We start from the raw sequence: 26,177 nt of genomic DNA on the forward strand, positions 1-26,177 counted from the left end.
GCGAGACGATCGAGGTGGTCCCTGTACCATGTCGGAATCGACCCTATCCAGTGCTCAAGTGCTCAAGCTTAGAGGCGGTGGCATGGCCATGGGCGTAGATGTACGGCCGAGGCGGTTGGTCGATGGGGGGGGTGCGGCGGCGTCACAAATCCGACGGCAGAGCACCGGGACGCGGTCGTGCGATCTGAGGTCCAACTAGGCGTATGGATTGCCCACCCAGGGCTATCACCTGGACCCATCAACAGGCGCCTGCCCCCCCCCCCCCCCCCCCGGGCGCGCGCCGTGCTCAGGAGGTGTTGTTCACACCTGCCCAACCATTTTAATGAAGTCCGGTCTTTTTGCGTTGCTCGCGGCCGTCGCCTCTCCGGCCGCCGGCTTCAGCGTCGGCGCTCGCAATCCGACTGGCTTCAGCGGCGCTGGCGCTCGCACGCCGCTGCACCGCTCGCTGCCGCCGCAGCTCGTGCTTGGCCGTGTGCAGCGATTCGTGAGCAATCGCGTCATCTCGCCGTTCAAGCGGGACCAGATCGCGGAGGAGATCGAAGCTGCAGTCCTGACCGACGAGATCGAGGACGCGATGCCAGAGCCCGTCGTGCTTTCCGAAAAGAAGCTGACGGCTGCCGATAAACTGCTCGTAAAACTCGGCGTGAAGACGGAGGACGAGTGCGTGGTGCCGGAGGAGGGCGAGGACCTGATGGAGCAGATCAAGTGCGCCGGCCGCGCGGGCATCGTCTCCTACGTCATCTGGGAGTGGATCTTCTGGATTGGCGCTGGAGGCATCGCGGCAGTCACGTACTACCAGGCGACGGGTGGCTGGCCCGACCTCAGCAACCCCGACGACCAGGCCAAGGTCGGAGCGTCGGCGTTCGCGCTCGTCAACGTGGCTCGCTTCGCCGTTCCGCTGCGGATCGGCCTCGCGCTGTCGACGACGCCCTGGGTCGACGAGAACATCGTGTCTCGCTTCACGTCGGGCGAGGACGACGACGACAAGGACGGCGGCAGCGGCGGCGAGGAGAAGGCCGAGCAGGCGGCCCCTGCGTAGAGCAGGCGGCCCCTGCGTATGCCGCCGTAGCGGGTGCTCGCGGCCCTAAGGTCCTTCCACCACGCTGTTCTGTACGCAGAGGGCTTCTAGCAGAGTGCGGTGACACGATTGCGCAGCGCACTTGTCGCGTCTAGCAGCGCGCATCATAGAGCCGAATAATGCACCGCGATACGGCTACATGTGTATCATGTGCAATTCAAAGGCCAAAGCGAAACTCCCTCTATCCGCCTTTGCCCCCCCCCGCCCTCCGCCGCCCCTCACTGACACACCCCCGACACGCACTTACGTGGCTGGGTTCACAGCGATTGTAGGAAAATGACGGGAACACTTGACGGCTAGCTTGACGGTCGCGGCCTTCCGACTCGCGCCTCCGCCTCACTGGCACTATTGTAGCCCTGGCCGGTGCGCGTGCAGAGTTGAAGTTCCGGAGTAAAAAATCGAACGCGTTCTCTCACGGTGACCAAAAAATGTCCACCTCAGAGGCACCTCCGGAGGCAGGCCGCCGCACGCCGGCGACACAGCTCCAGCTGTCGAACTGACCCGCAGCTCCTCTCAGAGCGGGAACTGTGACAAAAGTTGACTGAGGCGGTTGTCAGGAATCATCATACGGATCACATGGTGACTCTCTCATGACGGGAGACCGCCCGACCACTCCTGGGTGGCACTGCCACCGGTGTCGCTCGACGTCCTGTCGACAGCGTGCCGACAGCGACACATACCACGTGGGACGCGTCGAGTAACGACCTCTACTGCTTACCCAGCCTTCGAGTGTATCCTGGCTGTGGTCCCACACCCACTGGTGTCCATCTCAGAGACCGCAGGAGGTCATGAGGGTCGATGGGAGTGCCATGAGTTGCATGCAGTACAGAGTAGCAGTGGTGGGGAGTAGCAGTGGCGACGCTTGCGCCCCCCCCCCCCCCCCCCCGCAGAATGGTCAACTCGTGTCTACTCGCCTCGTCGGCTCCATCGGCTGCCTCTCCTCGTGCGCCGGCTGCCTCTCCAACCGCTTCTGCAGCGCCCTTCTCTGTCTGTGCCCGGTGCTCGCACTGATCGCACTGTCGCTCTGCCGAGAGGGCCAGGCGTCAGGCGGAGCGGCGGGCCCTTCGTTACAGAGACAACAAAGACATTGCATTCTCGGCTGTTGTTGCAGATAGAAAAACAATTATGGCGCGCGTGCGCGCAAGTTCTGCTAGTATAAACAAAAATCGGCGGGATTCGCGTTTTGGCGATGACTATTACAGGGATGGGAGCGTGCGCCATGGGGCTGCTTGCTCTGCTCCATATCGCCCAGGCGGCCCTGGGCCTCTGCCCCGGCACCGCTGGCGTGACGCTGCTGCGAAAAGAAAAGACGACTAGCGCATCACACCCCTCTCCTTAAAATCCCTGTGTGGTGGCGGCGTGCCGTCCTCCCATCCCTCCCTTGGGTTGTCTGTTTTCTTTCTTTCTTTTCCGATTTTGTTCAACCCAGCATCCACACCCTTTAACCATACGGCTTTATGTTACGGCTTTATACACGGCACACGAGCAGGAAGCCGACGGAGGAATGGGATTTTCGTTGCACGTTTATACACCAAGTAGAGACGAGAGCTCATCAGGGCATCGGTACGCATTCCACATAGACAGAAAGTGGGCGGGAAGCACCTGATCGCTGCGCCACCCACCCTCCACGGACAGTGAGAGTGTGCTGCTGTGCTGAATGCAGCGGCGACCGAACGAGGCTAGCTCAGTGCGCCGCGCCTCAGCGGTTGGTATCCTGCCACACCCACGACACGGCCTGCGCAACGGGCCGCACCACGCCGGCGACGTCCGCGAGGCAAGCGAGGGGCAACGGCTGGTCGCGCCGCGGCCGGACAGTCAAGGCGTGCTCCTGCGCGATGGCGGGGCAACACGGCGCGAGCGGCAAGCTGAGCGGGTCGCCCTTTGGGTGGAAGTTCGCCCATCCGCCGCGCAGGTGCGGATGCTTCCGCTGCATGGCCGCTGTCGGCACCTCCAGCTGGTTCAGTCCCGGCACACTCCCCCCCGCCGCCGCGAGTAGAGGCAGTGGGGAGCCCAAAGTGCACAAGTAGGAGAGCGTCTCCCCGCGCTCGAGCGGCGTCGTGCCCGCCGCCGCGCTACCCGCCGCGCCCGCGCCCGCGCCCGCGCCCGCCGCCGCCGCCCCTTGCCCCCCCGCCTCCGCCCCCACCCCCGCCATCGCCTCCGCCTCCGTCTGCGCGCAGGCAGCGCCGCCGGCGCCGCTCGAGATGCGACTCAATGCCATGTCCGTCCTCGCCGCCGCCTCCTCCTCCTCCGCCGCCGCCTGGGCGCGCGCAAAGTAGTCGAGAACAAAGACCGAAGCGAAGCCTTGCGCCACGACACAGAGCGGCAACTCGCCGCCCGAGCCGTCCTCGCCGGCGAACGCGCGCAGCGCGTCCCGCACAGCGCCGCTCAGCCGCCGATGATAGCTGCCGCCGCCGGTTCCGCCGCCGCCATCCCCGCAACCCTCCTCGCCGCCACCGCCCTCTCCACAGCCGCTCCCTCCGCCGCCGCCGCCTCCGCCTCCGCCGCCGCCTCCGCCTCCGCCTCCGCCTCCGCCTCCGCCTCCGCCTCCGCCTCCGCCTCCGCCTCCGTCGCCTCCGCCTCCGCCTCCGCCGCCGCCTCCTCCACCGTCGCCTCCCGCCTCGGCAGCAAAGCGGGTGAGGTCGAACATTGCCTCGCGAGCCTACGAGAAGTGAATCAACCCGCGGGTGAGCATGGGAGGAGGCGAAAGCCGAGCACACAGTCTCGCGCGCCGCGAGATTGTCGAGCCCGTACGCCGCAAAGGGCGCCAGCTGCTCCGCGCCCTCCGACGGCCACGCACAGACATGCACGCGCAAGGCGGCGGCGACGTTGACGCGGCTCCAGAGCAGCTGGCGGGAGAACTCCTGCGTGAGTCGCGCGGCGAAGTCGGCCGCCTAGGGTTAGGGTTAGGGTTTAGGGTTTAGGGTTAGGGTTAAGGGTTAGGGTTTAGGCTTTTTAGGGTTAGGGTTTAGGGATTAGGTTTTAGGGGTTAGGGTTTAGGGGTTAGGGTTAGGGTTTAGGGTTAGGGTTAGGGTTAGGGTTCGGGTTCGGGTTCGGGTTCGGGTTCGGGTTAGGGTTTAGGGTTAGGGTTAGGGTTAGGGTCAGGGTTCGGGTTCGGGTTCGGGTTCGGGTTCGGGTTCGGGTTCGGGTTCGGGTTAGGGTTTAGGGTTAGGGTTAGGGTTAGGGTTCGGGTCCGGGTCAGGGTTAGGGTTGGGGTTGGGGTTAGGGTTCGGGTGAGGGTGAGGGTGAGGGTGAGGGTCCGGGTTAGCCTCCGCAGGCTCGCGCTGCGCCACGCCCGACGCGAGGACGAGGAGGAGGGCAACCTGCTGCTGCGCCTGCACCGGCCTCGCCGCGATCATCGAGGCGTTGTAGACGGTCCGCACCTGCGGCGGCACGACGCTGCATCAATATGCCCAATGGCAGTGGTGGTATGGGCTGTCAGCATGGTCAACAGCGCGCGCACACACCTGCGGCGGCACGAGGCTGCCGCCATATCCGCCGCTCGGCATCACCCCCGTCGACAGGAGCGGCGTCGTGTGCTTGGCGAGGAGGCGGCCCTTTGTGGAGCGCATGATCTTCGCGTCGATCTGCTCGTTAAAGAAGACAATCTCGAGCTCGGGCTCCGCGGACGGCGCCAGCCGCGCCTCCAGCCACTGCGTAAACGTCTGCGAGCGGGAGATGTGGGGGAGATGTGGAAGAGATGTGGAGGAGATGTGGGGGAGATGTGGGGGAGATGTGGGGGAGATGTGGGGGAGATGTGGGGGAGATATCGGTGACGACCTGCGAGCGGCAGAACATCTCGAGCCACTCGCGCGAATCGCTGCCGAACCGTGCGATCCTACGATTAATTAGTAATTAGTAGGTAATTAGTAGGTAATTAGTAGGTAATTAGTAGGTAATTAGTTAATGATGAGTTAATTGGTAGCTAATTAGCTGCCGAACTGTGCGATCCTACGGTGGTGAGCACTCAAGCTCATGATATGCTGGCGGGAAGACGGTGTTGTGCAGTGTGCTCGTCGCTGAATAGAGCTGAGTACGCGTCCCCTCGAGCGCTAGTTGGGATAGAAGAACCCGTCTTCCGCTTCTAGGGTCCCCGGCCCGTCCGTGCTGCCAGATACGGGGAGATACATGGGGAGATATATGGGGAGATACAGGGGGAGATACGGGGACAGAGTCCGCTTCTAAGGCCCGCCAGCGGCGCTCGTCGAAGAAGTCGACGGCCGCGGGCTGCTTGATGGTGGAGGACGGCACGATGAGGAGCTCCTGGTGGCGAGATGAGGGGGAGAGATGGGGAGAGATGGGGAGAGATGGCGAGGGCACGGGTAGCAGGCTCCTGGTAGCGGACCATCATCGAGACAAAGAAGCGGAGGAAGCCGGCCTTGATGCGGCTGACCGCGGCGGCAACCTCACCCTCGCTCATCTCCGCCAGCGATCCGGCCGGAGTCTCGAGTGCCATGTCTGGAGGCGGCGCCATGGAGAAAGCGGTGGCCATGCGTCGCCCACGGCCACTGCCGCCGCCTCCCCCTCCCCCCCCTCCTCCCCCGCCGCCCCCGCCGCCGCTGCTGCCCCGCACGCTCCCTCCGTCGCCGCCCTCGGCGCCGCCCTCCGTGTCCTGCGACTGGCGGCCGCTCGCGCGGCAAAAGGGCGCGAGGGCCTTGTACAGCTTGTGGTACTGCTTCTGCGGCAGCCGGATCGCGCGCGCAACGTCAGGGTCGCAGACTATCGAGCTGGCGTCGAGGTCGACCTGCACGACACCCGTCGTTCACAATAACTAATGACTAATAGCTAATCATCAGTAGTTCAGAGCTGGCGTCGAGGTCGACCTGCACGACACCCGTCGTTCACAATAACTAATGACTAATAGCTAATCATCAGTAGTTCAGAGCTGGCGTCGAGGTCGACCTGCACGCCGTCGTCATTGATAACTGATACTTACTAACTGAGGACTAATCATCAACAGTTAGAGAGGTCGACCTGCACGACGTCGTCCGGCACCAGCCCCCCCTGCTCCGCCATGCCCAGCACCTCTTCGTCGATTCCGATCAGAAAGGGCACCGGCGCCTGCAGTGAGCCAGTCAGTGCTACACACGTCCTAGCAATGGACGACGGTCCCACACGCACACACACACGCTGCTGATGAGTACAGTGAGTCAGTCAGTGGTACACACGTCCCTCGCACGCAGTGGGTCAGTCAGTGTTACACACGTCCTCGCACGCAGTCCGTCAGTCAGTGGGACACACGTCCTGGCACGGACGACGGGGCACACGCACTCGCGGAACACAGGGGGCATTGCACACGAGGCTGTTGTGTGCGTTCTCAGGGAGAGGCATGACCAGAGAAGGGCACCGGCGCCTGCAGAAAAAGAGAAAACAGGGCATCCCTTCAGCCTCCCGAGAGTTGAGGCAGGCACCGGCGCCGGCGCCTGCAGAATGTCGAGCAGCGACGCGGGGAGGATCGGGATGTAGACGTGCTGCCACGAGAACGGAAAGAGGAGAGCGCAGAGCGACTCCGCCGCCATCGTCAGCACGTGCGTCTGCCGGGCCTGTTCACACGCCTCGCTGTGAAGAGACGCCGTTCACAGCCTCGAGCAGCGAGAGCGTCTCCGCGCGGTCGGCCTGTTCACACGCCTCGCTGTGAAGAGACGCCGTTCACAGCCTCGAGCAGCGAGAGCGTCTCCGCGCGGTCGGCCTGGAGCAGCACCTTTTGCTCCGCCAGCAGCAGCGCCCACAGAACGATCACCGAGGAGACGTCGAGGCACTCGAACAGCAGCAGAAAGTCGCGACCGGCCATCGTGTGAGGCAGCTCGTTCGCCGGAGGGATGACGACGTGGATGGAGACGTTCCCCAGCGGGACGTCGACTCGCCCGCCGTAGTCTGGCAGCGGCGTGGTGAGCAGCGGGCGCAGCGACGCCTCCGTCAGCATGTACTCTGTCGACGCGGGGTCGCCGCCAGAGAGCCGCATTCGAAAGAGCTGCCGGCAGCAGCTGTTGAGCGCCTCAAAGATTGGAGCAGACGAGAGCAAGCAGATGGCCTCTGGCGCGTGCAGCTCTCCGGCCAGCGCCCTCTCCGCGGCCCGCTCGACGCCGTCGCACTCGGGCATCACCTCGTCAACGCACGCCTGCACCACCCCGTCGGGCAGCGGCTCGTACCACACGATGCACGCGCCGTACATCCGCGACTTATCCGACGCGGTCAGCACAAAGGACGTGACTTTCGGGATGGCGTTGGCGGCGGCGACGGAGGCGTTCACGAGGCGCACGCCGTGCGGGAAGCAGAACATGGCCACCTCGGGCGCGAAGCGGACGCCAGGCCGCTCCTCCAAAGGCAGGCGCCGCAGCACCGACGGCTCGAACCGGGCCTGCAGCAGGAAGGAGCCCTCCGTGCGCTCCTCCGGCCGGCTCGTGCGCGAGAGCGCGAGGCGCTCGCGCACGCCGACCTCGCAGTAGTAGTAGGCGATCGGACTCGCGTCCGATGCGCAGGCCATCAGGGCTGATGCTTTCGGCGGTCCTGGGCGGACCTGTCCAGCAGACGCCGCTCGCGCGGCCGGCAGAATTCTTAAGATACAAGCCTCTCTCACAGCACACTGGCACGACAAGGCGCAGACTGGCGCGGACTGGCACACACACAGGCTCACCACCGGAGCCGCCTAAGCGACTCCGTTAAGAACGGCAATGCACTCCGCACCATGCACAATGCCGCTCTCCCCGCACGCTAGCTCGTTCACCGTCTGCCACGCCACGGCGGTGTGGAGGACGACAGACAAGCGCTGCATCTGCAGCCCGTGCCAGTTCTTGGTGGTCCATGTGACCTCGTCCAGGTGCTGAGCGTGCGAAAGTTTGTTGCTCAGCTGGTTCGCCGCCTCCCTCAGGGTGCTGCGAACCTCCTTTCCAAAGCCTCCGAAAGCCTCAAAATCAAACAAACGTAGATCGCAATCCTGCTGCCGCGCAAAGGGGTAATCGCCAGGCTGCTCCTTGAGCTTTCCCTTGGGGGCTTCCTCCTCCTCCCCCTCCTCCCCCTCCTCCTCGGCCTCCTCCTCCTCCCCCGCCACCGCCGCTGCCGTCGCTTCCGACGGAGACCACTTGCCGCGCCCTTTGACCAACTTGAGCAGCCCGGTCTCCGTGTTGCCAAAGCGCACATAGGCCCCCTTCCAGCCGAGCCGAATTTCACCCTCTCCATCCTTGCCCTTGCTGTTGCTCGCGAGCGAACTCGTAAGCTTCAGATCGGCAACAAGGCGCCTCATCCGGCATCTCATCGATGTCAACCATTTTTGACGACCGGATTGGGAAGGGGGTGCAGTTCTGCTTTACCATCGGAAGATGCGGCTTCAGTAGAGAAGGCAGGCACGAGGCGTTCAGCTCGGAGCAGCTTGGCCACAGCCGCGGAACTTGGAGATGCACAGATCTCGACAGAGCAACAGTGGAATCGCGGAGGGAGCACCGGCGCCGCGGCCGACGCAACCACGTCGCCGACGACGAGCTGAAAGTCGTCGATCCGCGGCGGCCACGTCCGCGGCGGCCGCCTCCACCACGGCGTGTCTTCCTCCTCCACCTCCACCTCTCTCCCCGCCGCCGCCTCCGCCTCCGCCTCCGCCGCCTCGAGGCCGCTTCCAAACGCGAGCACGTCGAGGGCTGACACGACGAAGAAGTCGCTGTTGCGGCCGCCGCGCGAGCAGCCCGCCTCGGCCGCCGAACGCAGCAGCGTGTAGAGGCCGAGCAAGACGAAGTGGCCCCCGAACTCGAGCAGCTCGAGCGGCCCGACCAGCTCGGCGACCACGCGCGGCAGCAGCGGCGCCATGGTCGCCGTCTGGCCCACCAGCACCGCGAGCAGGGTGCGGAAGGTGGTCACGTCGCGGAAGAAGACGAGCGCCTGCTCGAGATGCGCCGAGATGCGCCGAGATTGTCCGAGATGCGCCGAGATTGTCCGAGATGCGCCGAGATAGTCCGAGAAGGCTCAACCGCAAAGTTGCCGTACACCTTTGCGGTGAGCCGTACACGCTGCCGCGCGAGGAGGCGACAATCTCGGCGCAACTTTGCGTTAGCGATTCGCCGCGGCTCCGGCGGTGTGCGACTTTTGTGCGTTTTCGAAGGCTGTGGGCGGGATAGGGCTGGCTAGACCGGCCCTGGTGTGCCCTAGTGTGTTCCCTTACACCCCTGGCGCGGGAGCAGTAGCGCGGTGCGCGTCCCGAGGGCGCAGGGGCTCAAAAAACAATTGATTATGTTTTCAGCCACTTAGAGCACACAGTGCGATGTTGGTCTTCTCCACAAACGTCTCCCGCGCGGCGGTGTGCTTCGCCTGGTGCTCTGCAAGGACGTCGTCTGTGACGAACGTGTACTTCCGCTTCCCCTTGGTTCGGGCTCGACCCATGCCGGATATCTCCGACGGGCGGGCGGAGACGGAGGAGCCTTGGAGGGCGATATAGGCGCCGTGCGGCTCACGCAGAGGAACCTTTTTTAGGACCCAGCCCAAACACCGTCTCCCATCGTGTAACGTGTGGTGGTCCGGTGGTCGACGTGTGGCGCGGGTAAGTGCGGTGGTCTTGCTTGAGCTTGGAGTGGCCGGCGCCGGCGTACTTGGGACGTGAAGACGGCCAGCCAGCAGCCTCTGCGTCATACGTCTCGATTATACGAGCGGCTCGTGGACAGGTGCAGGTCACGCCGCATCTCTCCCCTCGCACCGTACACCCAGCAGCCGGAGCTGCGACACTCCGCCCCTGGTGAAGAGGCAGCGAACCCACCCGATTCTCGCTCGAGTAGCGTCTCGAGTGTGCCCTTGCCGCTGTGCGCGGTGCGAGCGAGCACGCGCAAGTAGTGCCCCCACGTGGCCCAGTGCGGCCGATCGGACCAGAAAAAGGTGCGGTGGAGGAGCGAGCTGCATCTGTGCCGCGTGCACGGGTAGTCGAACACGTGCATACGCTGTACGCTGTTGCCGGGCACAGCTCGTGTCATGAACGTGTCGTTACTCCCGCGCGGCACGACGCAGTCGTCGTACCAGTTCAGCCGCACATGCTCGACGCGCTGCTGCTGAGCTTGCAAGGCGGCGGACGCACACGGCGGCTGGGGAGCATGTGGCCTTGCCCACACAAGCAATGCGCGGTGCACGATGCTAACGCTGATCGGCGCCATCACCCCTGAGTCCTCCTCGAGCACGAAGAGCAGCGGCGTCGCCCGCCGAGCATGCGCCTGGTGGTTGAGGAAGAAAGCCAGCAGACCGCGCTTGTGCAGCCACGACTCGCTATGAACGACGCTCCCGCCAAAGGTGGCAGGGACGTGTATGTCGGCCCATGATCGCTTGGCGCGGTACGCAGCAGCGACGGCCTCGGCTGTACCATTCTTGACTCCATCAAAAAGCACGTGCAGTGTTGCTTGCGGAGAGTTACGAGGGTAGAGCACACGACGCGTTGACGTCAGCGCCTCCTGGAGCATCTCAGTGTTCGGGTCGGTCGGCCGCGGGCTTGCAGTCAATATTATCGTAACTATCACGCTGCTGACGTTGTGCCCAGTGCTAGCGACGCTGCCTTCGACGAGGTGATGTAGCTTAATTCCTTGCATTTCCTGCCATGCATCGGCGACGCGAAGATCTTTGCCGGTGTGATCTTTGCCGGTGTGCCGTCGGACCCCTCGGGGGCGGGGCGCATGGGGGCGTTCGTCGCTTGCGGCAACACGCTGCCACGCGCCCGCGAGACGGTTCTGGGCGTGGAGGGCGGGGACAGGGGTGGGAGGGTGGGACGGTGGGATCCGCGGACGGGGACCGGGACGGTTGAGGCTGTCAAGGGCCAGTACACGGACGCAGAGGGGAAGTGCCGAGAGAGAGAGAGAGAGAGAGAGAGGATGGTCTCACGCCGGTGGGTGGCACCGAGGCGTCTTGGACGCTCAGCTCTACCTTAAGCTCCTGAGGGGCGCGTGGTTGTAACCACGTAGTATGACTACAACCCACCACAGACACCCTCCCCCACTCCTCACGTGTGTTCACACCCTCACCCTCTCCTCTCTCCTCTCTCTCTCTCTCTCTCTCCTCTCTCTCCTCTTGTCTGTGCTGTCTGCCTGACTCAGGCACTCAATCTGCCGATGCGTGATTGTGTGTGGGCTGCTCCGAGGGGGCCCTCTGTGCGATCCGACGGGTAGGGGAGCGGGAGGGAGCAGGCGGTGTGAGGCCAAGGGGTACAGCCGCTCGGGCGGCGCATCGGCCATTGCACGGCGGGAGTGGTGCGGGCGGGGCGGGCTCGGTGAGGCGTCGCGGGGATCAAGGCGTGCAGCTTGCGGCGAACGTAGGCGGCGGGGCCAGCGTGCAAGTCGGGGAAAGCGCACGGCTTGCCTAGGCGTGGCACACCCGGAAGCCGTCGGGGAACGGGCGTGGGGGACAGTGCTTCTCTATCAAAAAGGGCGGCCTTTTCTTTTTATTTTGATATTAGCCTTCGATGTAATGAAACAAATGCAAGGCGGACATGGCATATCGCTCTCGGGCCCACAGACATCCCGCACACCCGCCGCCCCCGCGCGCGCCCCACCCCGGCCGGGAGAAAGGGGAGTGACAGATTGGGATGGCAACTTTTATTTTTAAAACAGAAGGGGGGGGGAGGGGGGGGGCGAACATGAGCGAACACTATCGGCCGCCGGCCTCACCCCGTGAACACGTCAGTTTCTGCTGCGTACCACTCAACGGGCGTCTTGCTCGCCAGCCCGTCCCACGCCGGCCAGCCGCCCCGCCTGTCCAGCGCGCACACACACGCCTCGCAAGCCGACGCGACGTAGCACATTCCTCCAGTAAGCTTTTCCCCGTGTTGGTGCCACCGACGTGACCACGATTGGACGCCTCTCCTCGCTACGGGTGAAGAGGTCCACGTAGCGGCGCGGCGCCATCGAGCAGCAGCGCACCGAGGAGGTGACGCGGCATTGGCAGCTTGTTCTGAAGATGACGGCCTACGCTTGTCGACATGCGCCAACGTGGCACTGCGCGGGGCTGGCAGTCAAGCAATCTCGTCGGCAGGACGGCCGAACGACGAGGCTGCGCAAATGAGGACCCGTATAGCTCATGGACGGTTACTAAATCATGTTTGTACTTTTAGCTTACTGGGAGAAAAGTGAGGGTGTACACAAACAAAAGCTTTGGCCAAAAAGGGCCCACAATGGCTGACCCCTGTGCATGGCTCTCTCTCTGGGGATGAGCTGGGTCGGCCTCCTCCGGGTCCGGAACTCGCACGGCGGGTCCGCGCGCGTCCGAGCAAGCATCCGCGGCCCGCGGTTGTCCTTTCGCAGGGCGCGACCGACATGCTGGTCCGCTGCGCACTGCCCACTGGTTCAGGGTTATTGCTGTCGACTATTCGTGCTCGCTCTCTCCTCTCTCTGTGCACACCTGCAACGCCCCCGGCCCGCGGTTGTCCTTTCGCAGGGCGCGACCGACATGCTGGTCCGCTGCGCACTGGTCAGGGTTATTGCTGTCGACTATTCGTGCTCGCTCTCTCCTCTCTCTGTGCACACCTGCAACGCCCCAGGGACTGTGCTTGGATAAATGCCTCGCAGCGCCGCTGCGCCGGTGGATTGGGCCGCAGCGCAAAAGCTCCATAGGTGCGGTGCGGAGTGACCCACGCGGCGCGGCGAGCACGTCGGAAGCAGCTCTAGAAACTCTCGAGTCTGGGTCAGAGCTTGGCTCTCACGGCCCACACACACACGCCCATCCCCCGCGCGCCCACCGCGTCCGCCCGCTCGCGCCCCTCTCAACAGTACAACACACAAGCCCCCCGTTGGCCGTTGATCACGGCATCACGCTCTCTACAGCAATGGACGTCCTCTTTTGCACACAGCAGACTGCAATCATGATCATCATAGATACTGCTATGATCGATCTGGATACTGCTATGATCATAGACGTTTGCTGAAACAGGCCCGCGGAATTCCAATGGGGAGTGCGCTCTCGCCACCGCTGGCGATAGGGACTCTTGCGTGGATGGAGCACGAGTGGATGCAAACGCTCGAAGATGATGCGAAAGCGCGTTTCCGTATCTATGAAGCGCTCAATGGACGATGTGATCACGGTGACTGCGAAAGACGATGGCGCATGGGATGTCGATCGTTTCCGGGAGGATTTCCGTGACGAGCGGCGTGCCCTCGCGCACGTCGCCGCCCGACGAGATGAGGTGAGCGCCAGGCCGCTCACCGCGACGGTCGCGAGCAGCCGCGGCCAGCCGTCGTCCGCCGACGAGGACGCGTGCGCGGAGGCGGCGGCGCCAGCGCTGCTCGCGGAGGCAGCGGCGCCCGCGCTGCTCGCGGAGGCAGCGGCGCCCGCGCTGCTCGCGGAGGCAGCGGCGCCAGCGCCAGCGTTGCTCGGGCGAAAGACGGCCGCGTACGCTGATGGCGGCCGCGCAGCAGGCTGAGGAGCGGCAGCGGCTGAGCCCGCGTCGTAGAAGGCGTTCAGAGCGCGCGCCACGTCGCCCTTCCGCCTGTCTTAGGAGCGGCAGGAGGATGGAGCGGTCTACGGCGCCGACGATCGCGGTCATCGTGGCGAGGCCCACTTCGAGGTCCATCGCTTGCATCGCGGCCTTCCGCGGCGGCCTGACTGACTGACTCAGTCAGTCGGCCGCTCGTCAGCGCGGCGGCGGCCGCGGCCGCGGTCCGCACCCGGCTTCCCGCGGGACCCCGAATTCTCAGGAATTCCTACTCGTAAAGCTAAGCTAGAGCTCGCGCCGCCGCCTCCCACAGCGGCGCGAAGAAGAATGGCGTGAAGCACCGCGCGTGCGTGCAGTCGCCCGCCGACGTGTGCAGCAGCCGCCCCCACGCCTGGCTCGCGTTGTGAAAGGGCAGCAGCCGCACGCCCGGGCGCGTTTTCACCTCCTCGGCCATGATCTCGTCGCGCCAGTCGACGCGCGGCGTCGGCGTGTCGACGCACTCGGCCTGCGGACGTCGCCACTCGCCCGTCAGGTAGTACATCGCCGTCGAGTAATTCGCCGCCCCGTGCTCGCGCCTCTTGCGGTGCTCGAACTCCCCGTCGCCGCCGGGTGTGTCGAAGTGCTGAGCGACCGTCTCCCACGCGAAGGTCGTCGGCCGGCGAAGGTCATCCACGGCCTTCGCGTGTGGGCCGGATCGTCGGCCGGAAGCGACGCGCTCGAAGACGTCGAGGGCCTCGGCGACGGAGGATCGGTAGTGGCTCGGCGAATCGACGCCCGCGTGCAGCCCTTCATTGCAGAGGGTCAGCGTGCAGCGCGGCAGCCTCTGCCTCAGCTCCTCGTAGAGAGTGGGCACGCCTGGCGGCGCGGCGAGCGCGCCGCCTGGCCCCACCTTGGACGACGCCCATCGCCACAGGAGCATCATGTGGATCTCGACGTCGCCGCCGCCGTCGTCGCGAGGCAAGCGCAGGTAACGCTCATGCGTTTCGCCGAGGATATGCGGAAGCGATGGCCGGTGTGCTGCCGCCACTGAGGCCAATTTTCCGGCGCCGAGTAATACTCGGTGACATTTGCGAGGCGTGGGTGGGTGCTCAGGTAGCGCAGCGCGCTGAATTCCCGCAGCGGGCGATGCTCCTCGGCGCCGCCTGCCTGCAAACTGCACGCGGCGGCGTCGTACACCTGCAAACTGAGCGAGTCGCCGACGAAAACGAGCGCGCAGCGCTTCGCATGCGGATCGGTCGCGAGGCGCGCGCCGCGCACCAGATCAGCGACGCTCGCGCAGCCTCTCCGTCCGCAGCCGTGCGCGGCTGATCGCTCCAGCGCGGCAAGGTGATGCAGACGGCTGTTTGCAGTCGTGCCGCCGTATCCGGTGATGTTGGCGCCCAACCCGCACGTGCAGCTGGAGCTGCATCCCTGCCAGAGGGTCGACGTCGAGCGACACGCCGGGTACGTGAGATTCGCGTCGGCGCGTCGCGAGACTGGAGACATCCTCCACGGTCCGACCGGGTCGTCGGCGGCCCTAGTGCCACCAGCAAAGGTGCGTTTGAACGGCTGTACGTCGACGACGCGAGGAACGAGCAGCTGCTGCGGCTGTGCGCGAGACGGACTTGTGGCGGCAAACCCGGAAAGTGGGTCAAAAATGACCACCAACACGTGTAGGCGCGTATCTTAGCTAAGGCTCGCGCCCTGACGTGTAAGTGCTCATGTGCACCGAGCCCATATACGCACCTGCATGTGTGGACGCGAGTATTAACTAAGATGAGCGCCCACGCATGAGGATGCGCGTCTGCGTCCAGGTAGCCCAGATACGCGTCTTCGTGTCTGGGCGCTTATCTTGAGTAAGGCTCGCGCCCACACGTGTAGCTGCGTATCTTGAGATGAGCGCCCACGCTTGTGGCGCCTATCTTAGCTAGTACTCGCGGTGTCGGCGTGGGTGCGTGGCGGTCAGCATACGCTCCCACACATGCAGACGCGAATATTAGTCAATATGAGCGCTCACACGTGCAGGCGCGTATGTTGACATACGCACCTGCGCATATGGCGCTCAAAAGTGAATAGTTTTGGGTGATACGCGCTCAAGTCGCCTCTGTCATCTGTCCCTGGCTTGCTGGGCGCTGCTTTATGGCGGATCTCCTTGATGCCGCGGATGATGCCGGCGCCGAGGTGCCCGCGGCGGCCGGGTAGCGAAGCGTTCAAACCACATGGTCAGCAACATCGAGTGGAAAGACGTGGCGACGGTCGTCGAGCCAGCCGTGGCCAAGTGTCTCAACCCCGGCCTGCGCGAGAGGAGGACTTGACGGAGGAGGCCGCACCTTCTTTGTCGTCCGCAAGCGCCCCGAGGGGGCCGCCGTGAAGTATTGGCGCTCATCTCAAGATACGCAGCTACACGTGTGGGCGCGAGCCTTACTCAAGATAAGCGCCCAGACACGAAGACGCGTATCTGGGCTACCTGGACGCAGACGCGCATCCTAATGCGTGGGCGCTCATCTTAGTTAATACTCGCGTCCACACATGCAGGTGCGTATATGGGCTCGGTGCACATGAGCACTTACACGTCAGGGCGCGAGCCTTAGCTAAGATACGCGCCTACACGTGTCGGTGGTCATTTTTGACCCACTTTCCGGGGTTTGCCACTTGTGGTACCGTTTTTCTTGTGCGAGCCTTTTTAAATCCGCAAAGGTGTGAAAACAGGTAGCGTCCACCCATACCGCGTTGGTGTCCCAGTCGTTGGTCGGACTGTGTTTCGCCTTCCCATCAATCAATCAAACAGGTCATGGTAGAGCAAGCCTGCTCTAGCCTGAGTGCCGTACGGCCGCTGTCGGTTGCCGCTTCGCAGATTCTTGTTCTCCATCTGCTTCCATTCTGCGACGCACGTTTCGACGCCGCCGATCCCGAGCGCGCGGGGCAGCTCAATCGCGTGCCCTGTGATATCCTTCACGAGCTTCGGCGGAGGCACATCGAACGTCGGCGGCATGTGATGTGAATCAATGCGCAAGCCGTTAGAATGATGGCCAGGTGCCATATGCAGGCTCGCATGGGAGCGTGAGCGGGGCGCGGCGGGCGTCGGAGGCAGAGAACGGCACTCAGTGAGCTGCTCGCGGCAAAGGTGAGCGCAGCCAGGCAGAGCGCGAGCAGAGCGCAAGCAAGTGCGCCGACTTCGAGGGCAAAGAGCCCGCCGCTTGGCGGCGGCGGAGGTGGAGGAGGAGGGCCGATGGGGCTGCTGCTGGAGCCGCCAAACGTCGCCTCAACATCGCCTCAGCTCTGCCATACTGTGGTCCTGCTTGGCGTTTTGGAGACGCTCGAGGACAGTCGCATCCCCCCAAAAGTTTGGCCGCCGAATCGGATGATAGGCTAGGGGAATCTTCAGTGTATGTAGCTCTTACGAACTTCCCATTTTAAACAACTTTTCAGCGTACGTGGCTCTTTTCCTTGGGGCGTGTGAATGCGTGCGATTTTTTTCTTTCGCGCTGGCCTTCGCCGTGCCAATTCTGACTTCAGCCCGTTTTGCGGCGCTTGCGCTTGCGCCCATTGCGCGGGCATGGCGAAGCGCACTCAGGCTGAGGCCTTCGGCTCCGCGCGAATGCCGGCGCCGGTGCCGCGGCCGCAGGAGCTGCCTCGGCCGAGTCCATCGAGCGCAATTGGCACCGAGGCTTTCCGCATACAATGGGGCCCTCCGCCTCACGACCAGACGCTGCCGAGCGCCGACGCGCCGCCGAGCGCCGACGCGCCGCCCAGCGCGCTACTGCGCCCTCCGAGGAATGCCTCGCCGCTCTGCTCGAGGAGCCTGATCCCCCGTTCCGTTGCCGTGAGGCACGCCATGGTGGACTGAGCGCCGGTGTTGCGGGTCCGTGTGTATATTCGCGTGCTGTGTGTGTTATTTTATGCTCAACTAAGAGGAGCGAACGGGACGCCGCCGCCGCAGCCGCGCGTTCGTCTTGATCGGCTGGTCGGCGGTCGCCTACGGCGCTTTAGCCGCTCGGCGTGGGCCGTGGCATCTCGGCCTGGCCGTGCCCTGGCCCGTTGCCGCGGTTCCTGCACCCTGGCGACGGGGTGGGATCCCGGGCAGGTGTGCCCGGCAGCGAACTTCTGTGCGTGTCGGCACCTGGCATCGGTGCTGTACAACGCACAGCGCCGAACACTAATTCTCACGCACACCACAGGCACACCAAGTCCACAGCCAAGGTGCGAGAGCTGGAAGAAGACCACCGTTCCATAACTTCTTTCCTCCTCATTATTTGCAGCGATTTTTCTTTTCCTCACCGGCTTGCGCGGAAAATTCTTTTCTTCGAGCAAGCCGCCGCCGCCGCTCAGCCAAATCATGTCGCTCAAGCAGACCCTGGCGTGCTTCCCGCTGACGCAGCGCGGCGCAGGGACGCCGCTCAAGACGGATGCCAAGCGCAACCTCCTCATCTACGCCCGCGAGCGCACCGTCGTCATCCGCGACATCGTTCCGACCGGCGGCCAGCCCATCCAGGCGCGGGCCGAATCCGAGACGCACGCGCGCCTCGCGGCCGCCGGTCCTCCGGCCACGAGAGAAGATACTACGCTGCTGCTCACGTCGCGATTCTGGCGGTCGGCCTGGCTCTGCTCTTCACCAGAGGCCTTCTCGCCGCCACTGCGCCTGCTGACTCGGCATCGCCCTGCCGCGTTCCCAGGTGCAGCTGTACACGCAGCACACGTGTACGGTGACGGCGGTGGCGATGGCGCCAAACGGCTGCTGGATGGCCACCGGTAACAGATTTAAATGCCGACACGCCACAGTTCCGACGGTGCAAGGGTAGGCTGCATCCAGTGTCGGCTGCATCAAACGCTTCACGCCCGTCAGCTGTATCAGCCCTCCCACGGTGCCCTCACACTGCAGGCGACGAGCGCGGGGTGGTTCGCATCTGGGCCTGCGACCACCCGGATCAAAGGATGAAGAAAGAGGAGCCGTACTACATGCTCGGCGGGAAGGTGCTCGACCTGGCGTGGAACGGCGAAAGCAACCGGCTGGCCGTGGTTGGCGAGGGGCAGCCCCCGGCCAAGGCCAGACACTTCCCAGACACTTCCCAGACACTTCCTAGACACTTCCTAGACACTTCCTAGACACTTCCTAGACATATCAGGGGCAGCCTCCGGCCAAGGCCACCGCGGTGTAGTTCTGGCGGGGGCACGCTGCCGCAGCACGCCGGGGCGACAGGACTCTGGCACACTCCACATCGGTGGCACAGACGACGGCAGACGGCTGAGTAGAGACCGACGCCGGATGGCTGTGGCGGACAGCGGCGGCCCGGCGGAGGGAGCAGCGCCTCGTCACAGAAAAACACAACCCGGGACCCACGACGCACAAGCACAGACAGTCGAGAAGGGAGAGACAGCGACGGCAGTCAGAAGTCAGCGCTGGGTCCGAGGAAGGCGAATGCGGTGACGGCCCCTAGTGCGAGCTCTCTAGCTATTGAGCTCGTACGCACGCAGGCGCCTCTTCACAGAGGTACCTGTGGGCATCATGTGGGGCCCCCATATCTCCCCATATCTCCCCATATCTCCCCATATCTCCCCATATCTCCCCATATCTCCCCATATCTCCCCATATCTCCCCAAGTCTCCCCATATCTCCCCATATCTCAGGTCATCATGTGGGACAGTGGCAACTCTGTCGGCGACATGAGCGGGCACACGAAGAAGGTTCGAGGGCGGTGATCTCCCCATATCTCCCCGAATCTCCCCAAATCTCCCCAGAGGCACACGAAGAAGGCTCGAGGGCGGTGATCTCCCCATATCTCCCCAAATCTCCCCAAATCTCCCCAGAGGCACACGAAGAAGGCTCGAGGGCGGTGATCTCCCCATATCTCCCCGAATCTCCCCAAATCTCCCCAGAGGCACACGAAGAAGGTTCGAGGGCGGTGATCTCCCCATATCTCGCACACGAAGAAGGCTCGAGGGCGGTGATCTCCCCAAATCTCCCCAAATCTCCCCAAATCTCCCCAGAGGCACACGAAGAAGGCTCGAGGGCGGTGATCTCCCCAAATCTCCCCAAATCTCCCCAAATCTCCCCAGAGGCACACGAAGAAGGCTCGAGGGCGGTGATCTCCCCATATCTCCCCAAATCTCCCCCAATCTCCCCAGAGGCACACGAAGACGGCTCGAGGGCGGTGGCCCTTTGCGCAGCCGTCTCCAGTCTGCCACACGCGACCCGCGGGCCCTTGCATCAGGTGAACGCGGTGGCCTTCCGCCAGTCGAGGCCCTTTCGGATTGCGACCGCCGGAGAGGACAAGATGGCGCGTCTCCGCAGAGAGAGAGCCAGCAGTCGTGCTAGTGTTGGCGCTTTCAAGAGGCCGATGGCACGGGGAGGGTGGGGGGGGGGGGGGGTAGTCACATGAGCTCACACACACACACACACACACACACCACGCATACACACACCCTCACACACTCACACACACACACACAGACACACACACACACACACGCACACACACACACACACACACGCACACACACACACACACACACACACACACACACACACACACACACACACACACACACACACACACACACACACACACACACACACACACGCACACGCACACACGCACACACACACACGCACAACACACGACACTCGGCCGCTCCTCGAGGGTTCACGTTGGGGCATTGTTCGCCAACGGCTGGTGGACCAGGTGCGCTTCTACGAGGGCCCGCCCTTCAAGGCGTCCGAAAAAAGAAACCGATCCTGCCGAGCTGTGTCCGCCGCTCTTCACGGGCCCCACCCAGCCTGTGAACAGGCGTCCAAGGAGAGGCCGACGCTGACGAGCAAGGAGGGCGACCTCACCACGCACACCAACTTTGCGAACACGGCGCGCTACTCGCCGGACGACTCTCTCCCCATCTCTCCCCATATCTCCCCATATCTCCCCATATCTCCCTATATCTCCCCATATCTCCCCATATCTGCCCACATCTGCGCATATCTCCCCATATCTCCCCATATCTCCCTATATCTCCCTATATCTCCCCATATCTCCCCATATCTCCCCATATCTCCCCACATCTGCGCATATCTCCCCATGCCTCCCCATATCCCCCCATATCTCCCCGTATCTCCCCATATCTCCCCGCATCTCCCCATAGGTGCGGTACTCGCCGGACGACTCGAAGGTCCTCTCCGCGTCCAACGACATGACCGTCGCACTCTTCGACGGCAAGGACGGCGCGCCGCTCAAGGCGGCGAAGGTGCGCGCGGGGACCATCTACGCGGCTGTTCACAGCTAGAGGTGTGAAGAGACGCTGTTCCCACGAAGGTGCACGCGGGGGCCATCTACGCGGCGGAGTGGTCGCCCGACGGCAAGTGCATCGCCACCGCCTCGGGCGACAAGAGCGTCAAGATCCTCGACGACGGCCTGGCCACGAAGAAAGAGGTCAAGCTCTGCGCCGGCGCGAAGCCGGACGCGGGGGACATGCAGGTGTCGGTTGAGATATGAGGAGATGTGGGGAGATGTGGGGAGATGTGGGGAGATATGGGGAGATATGGGGAGATGTGGGGAGATATGGGGAGATGTGGGGAGATGTGGGGAGATGTGGGGAGACATGCAGGCGTCGGTTGACCGCGCGAGAGGAGCTGCCGCCGCTATGGCCGGAACCGCAGACTTGAGGCTGTCTGTTGATGTGCACCTAACCAGCTGAACGGGGGGGTGTGCGGGGCGAGGATTGCTCACGCAGCCGAGGCGTGATGACTAGTCTAGCCACGACTGAAGCAGTGGGTCAGTGCTGGCCAGCCGGATGTGCGAGCTGTGCGCGGGCGAACGGGTGGCTGTCTCGCCGCCCCAAACAGGTGGGATGCGTGTGGGCGACGGCGGGGGTCGTCTCGTACTCTCTCGGCAGCGACCTCTCCATCATCGACCCGGAGAGCGGCGCCGTCACGGCGACGCAGGTGGTCGCACACCCTCCCCTACCCCCCATGGTACCCGAACCCACCCTCCCCTACCCCCCATGGTACCCGAACCCACCCTCCCCTACCCCCCATGGTACCCGAACCCACCCTCCCCTTCCCCAGGGTACCCGAGGCCACCCTCCCCTACCCCCACGGTACCCGAACCCCGCAGGTGGGGCACAACCAGTCGGTGTCGGCGCTGCTGTGGGCCAAGGACCGGCTGCTCTCGGGCTCGTTTGCGACTTGGGGCGAGGGGTCGGGCAGCAAGCTCTGGGGCGTGGCGCGCAGCTCGGACCGCCCCCTCTCCCCCCTCTCTCTTCCCTCTCTTCCCCCCTCTCTTTCCCCTCTCTCCGCCCCCCTCCTCTCTCTCCCCGCCTCCTCTCTCTCCTCGCCTCCTCTCTCTCCTCTCTCTCCTCTCTCTCCGCCCCCCTCCTCTCTCTCCTCTCTCTCCTCTCTCTCCGCCCCCCTCCTCTCTCTCCTCTCTCTCCTCTCTCTCCTCTCTCTCCTCTCTCTCCTCTCTCTCCTCTCTCTCCTCTCTCTCCTCTCTCTCCTCTCTCTCCTCTCTCTCCTCTCTCTCCTCTCTCTCCTCTCTCTCCTCTCTCTCCTCTCTCTCCTCTCTCTCCTCTCTCTCCTCTCTCTCCTCTCTCTCCTCTCTCCTCTCTCTCCTCCTCGCCTCCACCCTGTCCTCCCCTCCTCTCCCCTCCTCCTCCCCTCCCCTCCTCCTCGCCTCTCCCTCGACCCAGACAGCTGCAGCTGCCGTCCCCGCTCCGGTCCCTTCACGGCACTCCTCACCTCTTCCTCTCGCCCCCCCCAGGTGCGCACCTGGGACTTGAGCACCGGCCTGGCCTCCTCCTTTGCCGGGGAGGGCCATACGAACCGCGTGCGCTCTCCGAGCCGGTCTCGGAAGTGTCTCGGAAGTGTCTCGGAAGTGTCTAGGCCACACGAACCGCGTGCTCTCTCTCGGCGTGTTCGACGACGGCACGACCCTCTCGTGCGGCCTCGACAACTGCCTAGACACGTCCGAGACACTTCCGAGACACTTCGTAGGCACGATCCTCTCGTGCGGCCTCGACAACTGCCTCATCGCCTCCACCCTCTCGCCGCAGCCGCAACACGGAGCCGCAAAGGTCCAGCTGGATGCGTGCCCCGTGTCGATGGGTGTGGGAGGAAAGCTCGCCGCGGTGATCACCGCCGCGAGCACGCTGCTCCTCGTGTGAACAGCGCCTCTTCACACCTCCAGCTGTGAACAGGTGGTCACCGCCGCGAGCACGCTGCTCCTCGTGTGAACAGCGCCTCTTCACACCTCTAGCTGTGAACAGGTGGTCACCGCCGCGAGCACGCTGCTCCTCGTGTGAACAGCGCCTCTTCACACCTCCAGCTGTGAACAGGTGGTCACCGCCGCGAGCACGCTGCTCCTCGTGTGAACAGCGCCTCTTCACACCTCCAGCTGTGAACAGGTGGTCACCACCGCGAGCACGCTGCTCCTCGTGTGAACAGCGCCTCTTCACACCTCCAGCTGTGAACAGGTGGTCACCACCGCGAGCACGCTGCTCCTCGTGTGAACAGCGCCTCTTCACACCTCCAGCTGTGAACAGGTGGTCACCGCCGCGAGCACGCTGCTCCTCGTGTGAACAGCGCCTCTTCACACCTCCAGCTGTGAGCAGGTGGTCACCACCGCGAGCACGCTGCTCCTCGTGACGCGCGACAAGCTCGGCACGGCCCCCTCCTCCATCCCCCTCAGCTTCGAGCCGGCTTGCGTCGCCGTCGCGCCCGACGGCGGCGCGGTGGCGGTGGGCGGCGCGGACAACAAGGTCCGCTGGTTAGTTGGAGTGGCGAAGACGCAGTCTGACCACGGCGGCAAGAGACGGACGGACGCTGGGGCGGCACACATCCACACAGACTAGACAATACACACACACGGTTCGCGTGCACTGTGAATGCCGTGCTAGATCCTTGGGGACGCGAGTGCCCCTACCCCTGCCCCTGCCCCTGCCCCTACCCCTACACCTCCCCATACCTTCCCTTAGGTCCGCCTGCTCACCGCGGCCGGCGGCGAGGAGAAGGTGCTGGACAAGCACATCGCCGCCATCTCCTGCCTCGCCTACGCGCCAGGCAGCAAGCGGCTGGCCTCGGGGTGCGCCAACAAGGAGATCGTCATCTGGGACGTGGGCGCCGGCACGCCACTCAGCTGGGGGCTGCAGGGCTTCCACCCCACCCGCATCACCTGCCTGACCTTCTCGGCCGCCGGCGTCCTCGCCTCGGGCGGCGTCGACGGCTCGATCATCGTGTGGGGAGACCTCCCCGCCGGCCCGTTCAAGCCTCCGCCGAAGCACAAGCTGCACGGCTCCACCACGCACGCGGGCGGTGTGTCGGCGCTCGCGTTTGTCGGCGACGGCGCCGTCCTCGCCTCGGCCGGCCTCGACGCGTGCATCAAGACGTGGACCGTCGCGTAGAGCCGCTCTACTGCTCTTGAAGGGCCTCTCCAGGTTATTCAGCGCCTCCGCCCTCTCGGCCGCCTCCTCGTCTCGGGCTCTCCTTTCTCTCCCCTCCGAGGCGAAGGGGGGGGGGGGGGGGCGCAGCAGCACAGTCCCTCGCGCCTCTCCCAAGCATCCCGCCATGTGTTGCCCGCGGCCTCGCGCATGTCAGAGGGACAGGGAGAGCTCGAGAGGACCGCGTGCGGTGCCCAACGTTCCGCAGAGTGTCTATTAAAAGGAAAACAGAGGAGCGGGCCGCGGGCAAAGAAACCGGGCCCAAGCCGTGTCTTTGTTCCGGCACACACTTTACTCTGACATCGCCCCCAGAAAAGGCAGCTGCCCAAGCCCAGCAGCGAGGCGCTGTCGTACGGGGTGTGGACCCTGAGTTGACCAAGGGGCTGCGCTGGACCGACGACCCCATTTTTCGGGGTGGATTGATGAGGGGCCACCTAGGCCTTTAACGACGACTACGCGGCCCGGCGGTCGATCTGCGCCTTCTCAGCGGTGGAGGGGATGGGAAGGGTCTGGGGCCGTTTTGCTAAAACTCGAGCAAGTCCAGCTCCGGTCAGCGCGTTGCACGCAAAGCCCTCGCTCATCGCCACTTGCGCACCCCGGCAAGCGCCCCCCGGCCGCTGGGGATGAGAGGCGGCCGGGTGAGCGCGCGCGAGACGCCATTCTATATTATAGGATGCCATTCTATAATATAGAACGGGTGGGGCTGAGACCAAATAGGACCGGTGGGTGATGGTTGGGTGGCAGCGCGGTCGGTGCGGCGGCGTCACAAATCCGACCACAGAGCACCGGGACGCGGTCGGGCGATCTGAGGCCCAACTAGGCGTATGCATTGCCCATCCAGGGCTATCACCTGGACCTATCAACAGGCGCCTGCGGCGCCGTGCTCAGGAGCTATGTATGTAGAAAGATGAACAACAGTCAGGCTCGGACTGGACACCAACGCGGTATGGGTGGACGCGGGACAGATGATGACGACACGCACGAGCGACACACAGACACAAACAAGCTCACAAGACACACAGCCAGCTGGCTGCCACACACCCTGAGTTGGCGTACAGGAGCTGCTGTTCACAGCTGCACAGACCCGCGTACGCGGGTCCTTTTCGGCGGGAGCTTTCGGCGGGAGAGTCGTCGGTGTAGCAGCAACACCTGTGGCCGAGCGGCCCGCGCGCCGACAGCCCTCCGAGGCAGACAGCGAGATGCCACCGAAGCGCGCACGAAAGCGGCGCGGCGCAGCCGACAGCGTCACGGCCACGTATGCATACGGCGAGGACGCGGCCGATCCGCCTGCGACGGGCAAGCCCAAGCCCAAGACTCTCTGTGAGATCTTCGCGCACCTGCAGGGCGACACCGGCCCCAATGAGCTCCAGCTGTGGAGTAGTGCGATGCGCCGTACCGTAAGCCGAGCCGAACGGGAAGGCAAGGAGGCGCACGACGCGCTAATGACGCGGGGGCTGGACGGCCGCCTGGCCGACGGCTCCATGCTCGTCAAGAGCAGCTTGGGCTACCCTGAGAGCAGCTCGCTCTCTTGCCTGGAGCATCCATCTCTGATCCAGATGATGCTTGGGCTGGCGGCTGCCAACGGCGATCATGTTACTGAGGAGGAGATGCGTGAGCGGATCTCGTCGCAGATGCAGCGCGAGAGCGAAAATAGCGCGGCACGCGCGCCCACAGCGTTGCCTTCGCGCCCCGAGGCCTCGACGCTGCTCTCGCGGTTCGACGCAGCCGCGACTGAGGACCCGCTGGCGGGGCAGAGTGAAGTGCCCGCGCTCGCACGCCTGCTCGGCGAGGCGCGATGCGAGGTCTCGTCCGACTTCTTGCACGGCGACGTCCGCTGCCTCGCCGCCGCCGGACCTGCCCTCGTTCTGGCTGGCGCAACCGGGTACAAGCATCGCGAGCCGTGGGCTAAGCGGTTCGCGCCCAAGGCGATCGAGCCGCGTTCTCTCGCCGAGTGCGCGGCGGCGGCCCTTGTCGGGGCGGCCGAGCCTGCATCCCTCGAAGCGTGCGCCTCCGCCCTGAGCGGGAGCGCGTCCGGGAGCGTGCTCGAGCAAATGACGCAATACTTTGAGGTGGAGGAGTCGTACACAGCGTCCGACCCGGCGGCCGTGAAGACGCTCTTCTCGTCGTCGGTGCGCTCTGCGGCCGTTGACCCGCACTCAGGCCTGACGTGGCTTGGCGAGGCGTGCGGCCGCCGGTTCAAGGCCTTCGATGCGGAGGGCCGGTGCTGCTACACCTTGGACAGCCCCTCGACCGACGCGCTGGCGGTCGCCGCCCACCATGGCGCGAGGGTGCTCGTCGCGCCGGGCGGGGCCGGCAAGCTCGCCT

General features: G+C 64.4%; 6 protein-coding genes across 6 annotated transcripts; 3 read left to right on the forward strand and 3 right to left on the reverse strand.

The window, feature by feature from the left end:
- Positions 1–322: 322 nt before the first annotated feature.
- Positions 323–1,232, forward strand: EMIHUDRAFT_461524 (hypothetical protein; the record flags this gene model as incomplete). Its single annotated transcript, XM_005766969.1, has 1 exon — positions 323–1,232. The coding sequence occupies one exon, from the start codon at positions 323–325 to the stop codon at positions 1,037–1,039; it is 717 nt and encodes a 238-aa protein (XP_005767026.1). The 3' UTR covers positions 1,040–1,232.
- A 1,351-nt stretch (positions 1,233–2,583) lies between these two features.
- EMIHUDRAFT_448142 (hypothetical protein) lies at positions 2,584–7,595 on the reverse strand. The gene is made up of 10 exons (XM_005766970.1): positions 6,729–7,595; positions 6,487–6,618; positions 6,034–6,136; positions 5,421–5,533; positions 5,246–5,338; positions 4,543–4,740; positions 4,399–4,458; positions 3,796–3,939; positions 3,287–3,422; positions 2,584–3,016 (listed from the first exon to the last, which is right to left on the reverse strand). Exons 1-10 carry the CDS (start codon positions 7,557–7,559, stop codon positions 2,778–2,780), a joined length of 2,049 nt encoding a protein of 682 aa, XP_005767027.1. The 5' UTR covers positions 7,560–7,595; the 3' UTR covers positions 2,584–2,777.
- A 2,086-nt stretch (positions 7,596–9,681) lies between these two features.
- EMIHUDRAFT_197039 (hypothetical protein) lies at positions 9,682–10,709 on the reverse strand (the record flags this gene model as incomplete). Its single annotated transcript, XM_005766971.1, has 2 exons — positions 9,682–10,525; positions 10,564–10,709. 2 exons carry the CDS (start codon positions 10,707–10,709, stop codon positions 9,682–9,684), a joined length of 990 nt encoding a protein of 329 aa, XP_005767028.1.
- Positions 10,710–16,893: 6,184 nt separating this feature from the next.
- EMIHUDRAFT_197043 (hypothetical protein) lies at positions 16,894–17,280 on the forward strand (the record flags this gene model as incomplete). Its single annotated transcript, XM_005766972.1, has 1 exon — positions 16,894–17,280. One exon carries the CDS (start codon positions 16,894–16,896, stop codon positions 17,278–17,280), a length of 387 nt encoding a protein of 128 aa, XP_005767029.1.
- A 482-nt stretch (positions 17,281–17,762) lies between these two features.
- Positions 17,763–21,344, forward strand: EMIHUDRAFT_432527 (hypothetical protein; the record flags this gene model as incomplete). The annotated part of the gene is made up of 10 exons (XM_005766973.1): positions 17,763–17,925; positions 18,107–18,182; positions 18,313–18,476; positions 19,059–19,115; positions 19,643–19,708; positions 20,114–20,143; positions 20,219–20,290; positions 20,565–20,666; positions 20,735–20,896; positions 21,265–21,344. Coding segments are annotated over exons 1-10 (963 nt in total), but the record flags the coding sequence as incomplete, so codon positions are not given.
- Positions 21,345–23,038: 1,694 nt separating this feature from the next.
- On the reverse strand, positions 23,039–24,087 carry EMIHUDRAFT_350201 (hypothetical protein). The gene is made up of 2 exons (XM_005766974.1): positions 23,391–24,087; positions 23,039–23,174 (listed from the first exon to the last, which is right to left on the reverse strand). The coding sequence occupies exon 1, from the start codon at positions 23,792–23,794 to the stop codon at positions 23,465–23,467; it is 330 nt and encodes a 109-aa protein (XP_005767031.1). The 5' UTR covers positions 23,795–24,087; the 3' UTR covers positions 23,039–23,174; positions 23,391–23,464.
- Positions 24,088–26,177: the final 2,090 nt, after the last annotated feature.

This window comes from Emiliania huxleyi (assembly GCF_000372725.1).
Source record: "Emiliania huxleyi CCMP1516 unplaced genomic scaffold EMIHUscaffold_5, whole genome shotgun sequence".
NCBI classification, from domain to species: Eukaryota; Haptophyta; order Isochrysidales; family Noelaerhabdaceae; genus Emiliania; species Emiliania huxleyi.